Genomic DNA, 12,044 nt, shown 5'->3' with positions numbered 1-12,044 from the left:
GCGGTTCTGGTGATGCGCAAAAGGGCAGGGCAGGAAGGAGATTTCAGTGGAGATATAAACAGAAAATAACCACATACTGTACAGTTGAAGTCAGAATTATCAGCCCACCTTTTTTTTTTTTTTTTTTTTTTTTTAATATTTCCCAAATGATGTTTAACAGAGCAAGGAAATTTTCACAGTTTGTCTGATAATATTTTTTCTTTTGATGAAAGTAATATTTGTTCGATTTTGGCTAGAATACAGAAACCGCTTTTAATTAAAAAAAATAATAATTTTAAGATCAAAATAATTAGCCCCTTTAAGCTATATATTTTTAGATTGTCTACGGACTAAACAATCGTTACACAACAACTTGCCTAATTACCCTAACCTGCCTAGTTTACCTAATTAACCTAGTTAAGCCTTTAAATGTCACTGGGCTAATGTGTGGCATGTAATGTAATGGCTAAAGTGTGGGCTAATAATTCTGACTTCGTCTGTATGTTAGGCATGATTCTTTTATCATGAAGAGTGCCAAGTTTTGTACTGAACTAAAATATATTTGCCTGTCATCGAGGCGGTAGATACTGTAAGCTATCACATGAAAACATACTATAGTAAATACTATCGATAATTACTTGAGTTAAACTGTCAAAATAATTATATTGTTGCTATGGTACATTAGTAATAAATGATCTAATAGGCTTCAGTTTTCTATGCTATAATCATCACAATGCACCACAGTTTACACGAACATTACAGTATTTAAAACAGTTTATCAGTTTACTATGCTACAGTATTTGGTAACATTCATTAACAACGAGTATAGTATAGAATAAATTACTATAGTTTTTTTCCCCATCCGGATAATGTTATATCTTCCAGACATCACAAAATAACAGATTAAAGCTTACAAAAGTGTGTCGCAGTCTACATTATGTTATTTACTTATTTTTGTAAAGGAGGGAAAGTGCTCCACAATAATAACCGTCTAGTTTTGCTCACATTTCTTTTTTGTTCTGTCAATCAACTAACCATCAACAAACATTCACCACTGCTGCACATCTCGATGTTAACGTTACGGTTGTTTATTCTGCTGAAATGCAAGTAAAGGCTTGGATTATTGCAAAACAAGACTTCATTGCAGCGTGGTGCGTTATTTGTATTCTCCTGGAGTTTGTATAAGTGTGGTGGTCCTTGCATCTGATTTTTATATATTTTTATATATAAGGCATTAACATATTTATACACATAGTTAGGCTATTGGTGCTGTCTAACTAAATATCGCATAAAAAAAGCTTGTACACCTGCATGTACTTGTCACAATTACCAGCGATCGTATTCCATAAGTTCGCTGGATTGCACTAATAATATCCATGGACTACAAATGCGCCATTTCTGGACTACATTTTCATTCATGCACTCCGTTCACATTCACACATGCTTTCTCATCTAGACTGATTACTCGCACCACCTGAGGATTGTCAGAGACTTATTGCACACACTATTTAAGCCACACACTCACCCATTCACTTTGCAGAGTCTTGTTAACTGTAATAGTAACACTACAACGCGGTTTGCTGGTCTTGTTTCTCTGTGTTTTGACCTTAGCCTTGTTTACCTTTTGTCTCCATCTGCTGCCTGCCTTTTGACCTCTTGCCTGTTATTCGACTACGTTTTTGGACTGTCTCCATATACCTGTTTGGACCTGTATGGACTATTGCTTGCCTGACCACTGATCAATCCTGCATTTGGATCCTACCTTTGTTGTTTGTGTCACTCCCCTTCATAACGGTACAAAAAAAAATCTTTATTACATGCCACCTTAACTTCAGTTTCTTGAACTTTCCCCCCTTTATGAGCAAAAACTTTTGGAAGCCTATTGTAGGGATAGTTTACAGTTTAACCCAAAGAATAACCAGTCTGGTAGATGAAGAAGAGCCGGAGTCAGAGATTTAAATAAATAAATCAAGTTTACTGAAGATAGTTCACAGTTTCATTCGCAGAAGCCAGCTTCAACACTTGCAATGAGTTCCCAGGCCGCTCTGCTTACAATCACCAATCAATAACAATTATACTCTCAAATAACGTCATTAACTGCGTCACACATACAGGTGTCCTAACCTGATTGGTTAAAACACAGATAGACTAGGAACTATTTCCACGTGGGGTTTGTGCGTATATTCTGAACAATATCTTGAGCATAAACGTCAGACATCCCTTAGGCTGATTAGAGCTAGCTCCAGATCTGTGAAATGGATCAACAATCAAATAGAACACACACACTTAAAGTATAATCTGTTTCTTATCCAAGACTGAGTGTACTGTCAGCCGTCTTTATCGAAACTGGATTAAAAACTGGTATAATCTACATTCAGGCAGTTATATTCTTACTACACAAAGTCTATCTTGAATAAAAAGTAGAATCACTTTAAAAGATTTAACCGTAAAAATAGCAAAATCACTTTAGACATTTTAGACAGTATTAACTCCTAGAAATAACAATAGAAACAGTTGTTTCCAGTCCTCAGCCCTCAGTCTCCGTGACCTCTGACCTAGTTTGCTGGCTCCTAAAAATAGGTATAAAGAGACAGGCAAATGCACTGAACATTCTTATTTTAAGCAATGTGTTAACTTATTCATTAATTAAAATCCATTCACAGTTAAATACTGAGAAACAGGATGATGAAAAGGATAAACGTTGGTCCATGATGAGATGGACTGGAAAGCAGAAATCCGAATCCTTCACTATAAAAGCTATTGGCATTTCTCATTTTAGCCGATTTAGACAATTCGAAACAACATAAAACAGAAACATTTTGATGTTCTGGTAGAGATTCCTATGTAGAGGAATCACTTCCTGCCCTCTATATGAATTTAACGCATCATCAATTATGTTATGGGAAAACAACCTATAGACTACTCACTAAGTGTTACATAATTATGCCATGGTCTGAATATAAGTTTAAAGTCTAATCCACCTGAGGGACTTGTCAACCAGTAAAACACAAAGCACCTTATTTTCCAGTGAACTCAGTGCCAAAATTCACTAGTTTTCATTCATACCTTTGAGTGGATTATATGGATTAATGTAAGGAATAACCAATGAGGGTTTAGGGGGTGATTAGTGATACAGCAAGCAGCTTAAATTCACAGATGAATATCATTCCAAGCAGATGGTACTCAAAATATTTGTGGGAAAGGGGACAAATGTAAACACCTAGAACGTTCCTGAAACCCATACATGCAACAGTGTCTATATAATTCTGACATATGATTATTTTATTATGTTATCTGTTGTGTTTGTGTGTGCCCTTAAGTGATGCTTTATGATCCACATCCTGTTTGTTGTACCATTAAGAAGCACATGAATCTAAAATGTCTTGTCCTTTTTATTGTTCACAGGACTCTCATAAATTTGGCTGTCAGGTCAGTCAAGCCATGGTGGATCTTATGACCCTGCTAAACCCTGACTTCAGAGACACCACAGAAGCCAACTCGGATGAACAGACTTAAAACTGGTTTATACTCATGTCTTTTATGATATATGCAACTATGTCAGTTTCAATGGGAGAAACAAAAGAATTTAAAATCTCGAATATGTCTACATACAGCGCCCAGCATAAATGAGAACACCCCAAACAGATTTATCTTTTAAATGAATATTTATATAGGGCACTATGCAACAATATACTTGTGTATATACCAGTGTTCATTTTGTTGGCGGAAATTTTTCGGCATAATTTTCGTGACAAGCTAGTTTCTACCAACGAAAAAGAGACGAAAGCTAAATAAAAATTAACTGATGATAATGACAACTATAATAAAAATATACTGACATTTTCGTTGACTAATAAAAACGAGACAAAAAAGTGACTGATTGACGAATCTTGGTGTGTGATGTATGATGCACACATGAACATTTGAAAAGTAACTGGTCCACAGTAGACACGGGATGCAATTACATCATATTCCATGGGGGGGTCTGTCAGATCAAACTGTTATAAAATGGCAACAGCTGCGAGAAAGGGAAGATTCACTTTAGATGTCAAGACAAAAAAGTAAACCGTATGGGGAGGAAATAGCTGATAAAAACAACAAAAATAAAGCGACATCCACATACTAGGGATTCATCTTTGAATTCTCACTAGAGTAGATTTAGTCAACTAAAATCTTATAAAATTTAGTTAACTAAAACTAAAAAGATTTAGAAGACTAAAATATGACTAAACTAAAATGGAATTTTTGTCAAAAATATGGTGGCCGAGAGAACTTAATGTGCTGCAATGTAAGAGAGCACATGCAATTACAAAAAACACCTGCAAATTAAGAAACGATCTTCGACAATTTGACAGCACACGTGTTGCAATTTCTCACAACCCAAACAACTTAAGAAACGCGGAGCAAATGGTCACAACACTATAAAACACGCCGCATTTCACACACAACACAACAGAAATATTTCAAGGAGACCCTAAAACGTGACGGATCCGGGTTTAGAGGTTATGGTTGTTTAGGCTAATAAATAATTGTTAAAAAACAAGATCTACAGCGGCGTCTGTCACGTTGGTGGGTCCCCTTGAATCATTTCCATTACATTCTTTTTGTTGTGTGAAATGCAGCGCCTATTATTAATGTTTGTGTTGTGTGTGAAATGCAGCGCATTTTATTAATGTGTTTGCGTTGTGAGGATTTTCAGCAGGTATGCTGTCAAACGGATGAAGATTTTTTCTTAATTTGCTGGTGTTTTTTGTAATTGCATGTGTTTTCTTAAAATGAAGCACGTTAAGCTCTCTCGGCCACCGTACAAAAGACTATAACTAAAACTAAATTAAAATTTGCTGTCAAAATTAACACATATAATATATACATATATATTATTAATATACTGTATTATCGAGTTTAACAACCAGCTGAAACTGTTGTGCTGATCAAAAGGGGTCTGGATTTGTATGCCAGTGAAGAAACTTACCATGTGTCAGACTATTCAGACTAACAGTTAAAAACAAAATACCAAGAGCCCGTGAAGCAATGGTAATACTGGTAAAATGCTAGTGAATTTCTTAGTCCAAGTTAAAAACCTAGTGGCTACATTTTGAAACGTCTAAAGGAATGCAATAAAAATCTGAGAAACTCCTGAATATAGTGAATTGCAATAATTCAGTCTGGACGTAATACTCCTTAATTGATAGAAACCACTTCTGACTACAGAATGAATGTGCTTGTAACTTAAACTTTAACTAAGAATCAAAAATAACTCCAAGACTCTGTGTGATTTTGGACCTTTGGTTTAAAAGGACCTGGTTGATCAATTATAGGTTCAGGAACATGCTGAGGGCCAAACACTAATACTTCAGTCAGTCTGATCCATTCAAATGTGATACTTAATATTGTTAAAACAGGTAAAAAAGGACTGTAAAGCCATATTTTCCCCTTTTTTAAAGGCATATAAAGTTGAGCATCACCAGCATAAAGATGATAGCTTACATCATGCTTCTGGCAGATAGCAGCCTAGGGAAGCATATAAATGGTAAAATAAATGCCACCATCCATTCCTCAATATTGTTAAAACAAGAATAAAAGGATTTAAAGCCATGTTTTATCCCTTTTATTATAGGCATATCAAAATATAGCTTATCATGCTACTCAGAGATAGCTGTCAATGAAAATGAAAAATAAAGCTAGGCCCAAAAGTATTATGATCCGTGATCCATACGAGCAGAAAGATAGATGAAACGTTTTCAGAAAATGTTCAACAGAAAAAGTTTCCTCTAAAAGATCAAATAAACCAATTTAGAACATTTCCTTGGTGTTCAGCCAGCAATCTTGTACTATGGTGTCAAGTGCAGCAGTCAAGCAGAACTAGATGTGCACATTTTTCTGAAAAGACAAAAACTATTTAAGAAGAGCTGTCTCTGTGCTATGCTTGAATGCTTAAACAAAATGGCACAACAGCACTCAGCAAACGTATATATACTGATATTGTCTTTATTCACTGAGAAATGGAAATATTCATTTTATAAAAGGGGGTGCCCTCATTTATGCTGTGCACTGTATTTTGTAGTTTTTGTAATTTTGCAGCACAAAATTACATGTTTTGAAGAATCGCTTTTATCTGTTTGCATGAACATATAAGGTCTCTAGTGTCTGTAGTGCTGGTAGTTTCAGCTTTGCTGGTAGGTGTAGGCTTTGAAGGGTGTAGCAGGCTTTGCAATATGTTGTGATATTTTGGTAGCACTTTACAAAAGCCTGAGTTAGTCAATGAACAATGAACGATCAGGTATTACAGTATTTGTTCATGTTGGTTAACGTAGTTTATGAAAATACAGTTGTTCATTATTAGTTCATGCTAACTCATAGTGCAAATTGTAAAGTGGCACCAATATTTTTGTATATTTTTATAGTTGTTATGTAATATTGTGTTCTTTAAATTAATTATTTCAGGGAGTGATTTTTGTTGTTGTGTTCACTGTCAAAAAAATTAAAAATACAAAGTGGCATCTTTAGTTCTTACAGGGACATATTTGTGCCCTATACCCCTGCAAAGTGCCCATTAGTACTTTACAGCAGAAATATGTACCCTGTGTCTCCTTTAGGCACTAATATCAAACTTTCAAGGGTAAATTAGGTATAAAGTAGCTGCTAAAAATTATATTGTCCCATTATCAATCTGTTTTAACTTTAAAGCTACAAATATTGCAACACTTGTTTGTAATAATAAAACTTTACGTTCATATAATTATTAATCACCTGTTTCTAAATGGTCTATCACTAAACATGAGGGAAGGATGTACAGTATACATCCCCCCCAATTGTGGCTTAATCTGTAAAGATTATTTTGCTGGATTCCTCCACGTTTGATTTAGGATAGTTTGAGAAATGGATGAGTTTGTTTTTGGAATATCAGACATAAAATGTGTCTAGAACTCAAATTCTATTCTAGTGTAGTATGGTGCATGACTCTCTTGCAGGATGTTTAATGGATCAATTTGGCATTCTGACTAAAATACATTATGCTAAAGTGATAAATACTTATTAACTTGACTTTTTATTATATATTTTAAGTAATTTGTAATACATAATTCATAATAATTCTTGGGGTTGAATTACATCATAAAATATACTGTACATAAAGCAAAACATTATTATCAATTTGTACAGATTTTCTGAATTAAAAAAATTACTGACTTGAATGTGACGCTTGTGAATTATGTGTTGACAACATCATATCTTCATATTACCATATTTGTGACATATATTCCGTATATTTCTTTCATCATTGTTTGTTAGTAAAATAGCAGTGCCCTAAAAAGTGAAGTGCAAATACTGTATTTTTAAATGGCTTTTATTTCCATATTTCCAATATAGTGGAAAAATACACATTAAACTCTAAATCAAGGTTTTAAAAGATTAATGAATTATTTTAAGGTAAATAAAAAGAGCAGTATTAATAATAAAATAATAAATTATTAAAAAACCTATAAAATAAAGCAGGGGTGGCCAACCCTGTTCCTGGAGAGCCACCTTCCTGCAGATTTCAGTTGCTACAAATATCAAACACACCTGAACCAATTAATTAGGACCTGAACACCAGGTGATAATTACAGGCAGGTGTGTCTGATATGGGTTGCAACTGAAATCTGCAGGAAGGTGGCTCTCCAGGAACAGGGTTGGCCACCCCTGAACTAAAGACATTTTTAATCTTCAGTTCATTATATAAAAGCTTCTTGAATATTTGACAGGTAATTTGAGGTTCATTTTTATAGCACTTCTTTATACAGTGCATATGATGTCAAAAAAGATTTACAGTGAAAACAGTAAATTAAAACTATAAATGTAGTTTCATTAGTGTGAAAGAAGTTTAGTTCAAGAGATATGACGTTTCACTAATGCTGATTTTGTTCTTGCATTGATTTGTTTTGATTTTGTTAGTTATTTAAAGCTTTAGTTCAGTTCAATAAAGGTATCATTGTTGAATATGTGAGTCACTGTAAGGCAGAAGATAATTCAACTACTTTCATAAGTAATAGTGACTAAATTGTACACAAAAAATAAAGTAAATAATAATTATTATTATTTATATTATCATTATTATTATTAATAGTAGTAGTAATGGTAGTAGTATCATAATCATAATAATTATGATAAAATACGTGTTATGGTAATACTTTGTGCATGCTTTATTGCATGAAAATAATAATATCAGGATTATTGATTTTGGGTGAAAGTGAAAGCGAAAGTGAAAGTAAAAGTAAAAGGCCAAGCACAATCTGTACTAGAGTGGAAGTAAAAAGATCCTAGGAAAAATAAAACTGAGAGAAGATTCTTGTTTCATTTTATCGACTCATCATCTAAAATTAAATAAATTGGATAAAATGTTTTTCTATTTTGATTAAAAGAGAAAGGATAATCCAATTGCACAGCACATAACTATAAGACTACTGTACTTGAATAATTTATAGGATTATACACCACTGTTTTGAAGTACCAACATCTACACATTCCCCCTTTGTTGCACAGACAAAAAAAAAAAACAACCATGAGCAGGTTACTATGAGAAAGTCATATCAAAGCTCATCACAAACAGGTTTTCCCAGGAGCAGCGAAACATACTGATATAAGTATAGAAATGTCATTCACAGTTAGTATTCATCATTACTAAACACCATCATGGTAACACTTTGTTTTTACTGCGTGTCTCAGCTTGCATGTGCAAGTCTGCATCCAGATACTATTGCAAAAGATTCACTCAGTGGTTATGACCAGCAAGACGACCTCTTCTGATGATTCAGTGTCTTTCTAAGCAACATGATAACACCATGCATGCATGTAAAATACTTTTATACTTCTCTTGTTTTACTTGGTGTGGTTTTTAAAGGAAGTCATCTGCAACTACGCTACAACTAAATGATGGAAGAAGTATTTTAAAGAGTATACCTTTAAATTGAACAAAAAACAGTACTTGACAGCCATATTCCACAATATTTAATCATAATACCACTCATATACTTCTGTTAAATCTTCATCTTTTAACATGTGCTATTAATTTAACTTAATATTTATTCAAACAATTTTTTGAGACCTATACCATTAAAAACAAAAACAAAGCAATAATGCCCACCAAAATGTAATTTTAAACCTGTCTTCACTGTTTTGCATTTAGTGATGTACATTCAGCTGATATAACCTACAAAAAATGTACAAAAAAAGACTTTGAATGGACCTTTTTATTTTTTTTATTTAACACAAGCACACTCACTGGCCACTTTATTAGTACACCTGTCCAACTGCTCGTTAACGTAAATTTCTAACCAGCCAATAGCATGGCAGCAACTCAATGCATTAAGGCATGTAGACATGGTCAAGACGATCTGCTGCAGTTCAAACCGAGCATCAAAATGGGGAAAAAAGGTGATTTTAGTGACTTTAAACATGGCAAATGCCATGTTAATGCCAGAAGTCAGAGGATAATAGCCAGACTGGTTTGAGCTGATAGAAAGGCAACAGTAACTCAAATAACTTGTCGTTACAACCAAGGTATGCAGAGGAGCATCTCTGAACGTCCAACCTTGAGGCGGATGGGCTTCAGCAGCAGAAGACCACATCAGGTGCCACTCCCGTCAGCTAAGAACAGGAAACTGCAGCTACAGTTTACACATCTTCTGATGGCTACTTCCAGCAGGATAACACGCCATGTCATAAAGCGGGAATCATCTCAGACTGGTTTCTTGAACATGATTATGAGTTCACTGAACTCAAATGGCCTCCACGGTCACCAGAACTCAATCCAATAGAGCACCTTTGGGATGTGGTGGAATGGGAGATTCACATCATGGAGGTGCAGCAAACAAACCTGCAGCAACTATGTGATGCTATCATGTCAATATAGACCAAAGTCTCTGAGGAATGTTTCCAGTACCTTGTTTAATCTACACAAAAGATTAAGGCAGTTCTGAAGGCAAAAGGGGGTCCAACCCTGTACTAGTAAGGTGTACCTAATAAAGTGGCCGGTGATTGTAGATAAAAAAATCTGCTATATACCCATACAGGAATTTATAAAATTCAATGTAGATATTTGTCATTCTATGCTTGAACTTTTGTGTATATGTGTTGTTGCATAGACTATATGTACATACATGACATTTTTTAATATTTGTGAAATCCAAGCATGAAGTTTTATGTTAAATAAGTGATTTGCATGCAGTGCAATATATCAGCTTCTAAACTTCTGTTTATATTAAATGTGCGTTAGATGGAGGAACATTTTTAAAAAGCAGTCAGTATTTTTCAAGTTCAAAAAAAAATATAGGCATTTAAAAAAGGAAAAAGTACAGCAACAGGTAGTCAATATAAATCTTCCATGTAGAAGACAATACTGAGAGTGACCCGCAGCAACTTTATCAGTTGAAAGGGGGTGGGGACTTTCTCCATTTGTCCATAAGCTCTTAACCGGCGGCAAACGCGACACTTTCCACGGCACACCCACGCTGCCCTTATGAACATATACATTTATTTATAAACACCGTCAGATTCCGTTTGGTCAGTTCACCCACGACTTTTCTGGTATCTTGGGGGCATTTTAAATTCCCAGAAACACAAGGGGCTCGATTCTTAAGGCTGGAAAACGAAAGTATGTTGCAGAGCAAGAGAAGGCGTCAGAAAGGTAAGGCGCATGTTTGAGTCTTGTGTGAGATGCCTGATTTTCAACCTAAAACCTCCACTCCACTGAGGTGTTACTATTATAAATGTTATAAAGAAATGTATTTGTTTTCATTTATGTACTGATTCAAAGCTACTGAATATCTACGCTGGACAGTCTTTGGATTTAACCATTTCGGAATGGTCTGCGGATGTCTAATTAGCTATATCTATTTGGGTATCTGATCTGATGATTGTTTTTCGTGTCACTGGTACTCGCTGTTGGAAGCCTCACATCTGGATCCGGTTGACATGTGGAGCTTTCACAGTAGCTCATCCGCTGGAATTGCGTGTGACACGAGGTTTTTAAATACATGCTTTATAGGCAGTTTAATACATCCACAATTACTCCGTGGACAAATGTGTACGTGATCCAAGTAAAACGCGCCCAAAAATGACACTTACATAGACACTTGAGCTCACCCGGAGAAAGAGAAACCTCCACAGACTTTCATATTTTGGACAACAAATACCATTAAAACATTGCAAACATCGATTCTAATCTGTTCTAATGTGTCTAGGGGGCACAGTCCATTAGGATTAAAAGTGTTTTACCATGCCACCAGGAGAAGACAACACATTAGGCTACTAGACCCATGTCAGGATCCACTGTATACAATTACCACTATGCTGTAATCAATAAACCCATATATATATATATATATATATATATATATATATATATATATATATATATATATATATATATATATATATTCTGTTTAATAGAGGAAAGATTGTCTCAGCATACTTCTAAGCATAATAGTTTTAATAACTCATTTCTAATGACTGATTTATTTTATCTTTGCCATGATGGCTGTAAATAATATTTGACTAGATATTTTTCAAGACATTTCTATACAGCGTGTAGTGACATTTAAAGGCTTAACTAGGTTAATAAGGTGAACTAGGCAGGTTAGGGTAATTAGTCAACTTATTGTATAACAATGGTTTGTTCTGTAGATTATCGAAAAACAAATTAGCTTAAAGGAGCTAATAATTTTTTCCTAAAAATGTTTTTTTTTTTTTTTTACTAATAACTGCTTTTATTCTAGCCGAAATAAAACAAATAAAACTTTCTTCTGAAGAAAAAATAATATCATACTGTGAAAATTTTATTGCTCTGTTTAACATCATTTAGGAAATATTTAAAAAAGAAAATCAAAATCAAAAGGGGGCAAATAATTCTGACTTCAGCTGTATATATAAATGCAATATATATGCTATTTTTATTTTAAGCAGGACAACATTTTGTATTCAGCTCAAAAAATATAGTAACATAAAATAATAGCTTAAATGAACAAAATAGATTAATAAATTGATTCATTACACAACAGTAACTTTATTGGTAATGATCACCCAAAGAT

General features: G+C 34.2%; 2 protein-coding genes across 16 annotated transcripts in view; both read left to right on the top strand.

Annotated features, from left to right (window-relative positions):
* Positions 1-7,167, top strand: part of cpt1a2b (carnitine palmitoyltransferase 1A2b) — a 65,276-nt gene extending 58,109 nt beyond the window's left edge. For 3 of the 5 annotated variants that reach the window (XM_073944584.1, XM_073944583.1, XM_073944582.1), the window contains one exon: positions 3,385-7,167. In XM_073944584.1, the coding sequence (XP_073800685.1) occupies positions 3,385-3,495 (111 nt within the window). In that variant the 3' untranslated portion in view covers positions 3,496-7,167. The remainder of the gene's footprint in view (positions 1-3,384) is intronic. The other 2 variants (XR_012401061.1, XR_012401060.1) reach the window with 1 other exon arrangement.
* Positions 7,168-10,412: 3,245 nt separating this feature from the next.
* The window catches only part of LOC100534715 (uncharacterized), a 35,923-nt gene continuing 34,291 nt past the window's right edge, over positions 10,413-12,044 (top strand). For 10 of the 11 annotated variants that reach the window (XM_073944573.1, XM_073944572.1, XM_068219084.1 and 7 more), the window contains exon 1: positions 10,413-10,642. The gene's annotated coding sequence lies outside the window, so the exon portion shown is untranslated. The remainder of the gene's footprint in view (positions 10,643-12,044) is intronic. The other variant, XM_073944577.1, reaches the window with a different exon arrangement.

The sequence above is a fragment of the Danio rerio genome, chromosome 3, assembly GCF_049306965.1.
Source record: "Danio rerio strain Tuebingen ecotype United States chromosome 3, GRCz12tu, whole genome shotgun sequence".
NCBI lineage: Eukaryota > Metazoa > Chordata > Actinopteri > Cypriniformes > Danionidae > Danio > Danio rerio.
This window is presented reverse-complemented; position numbering and strand designations above follow the sequence as displayed.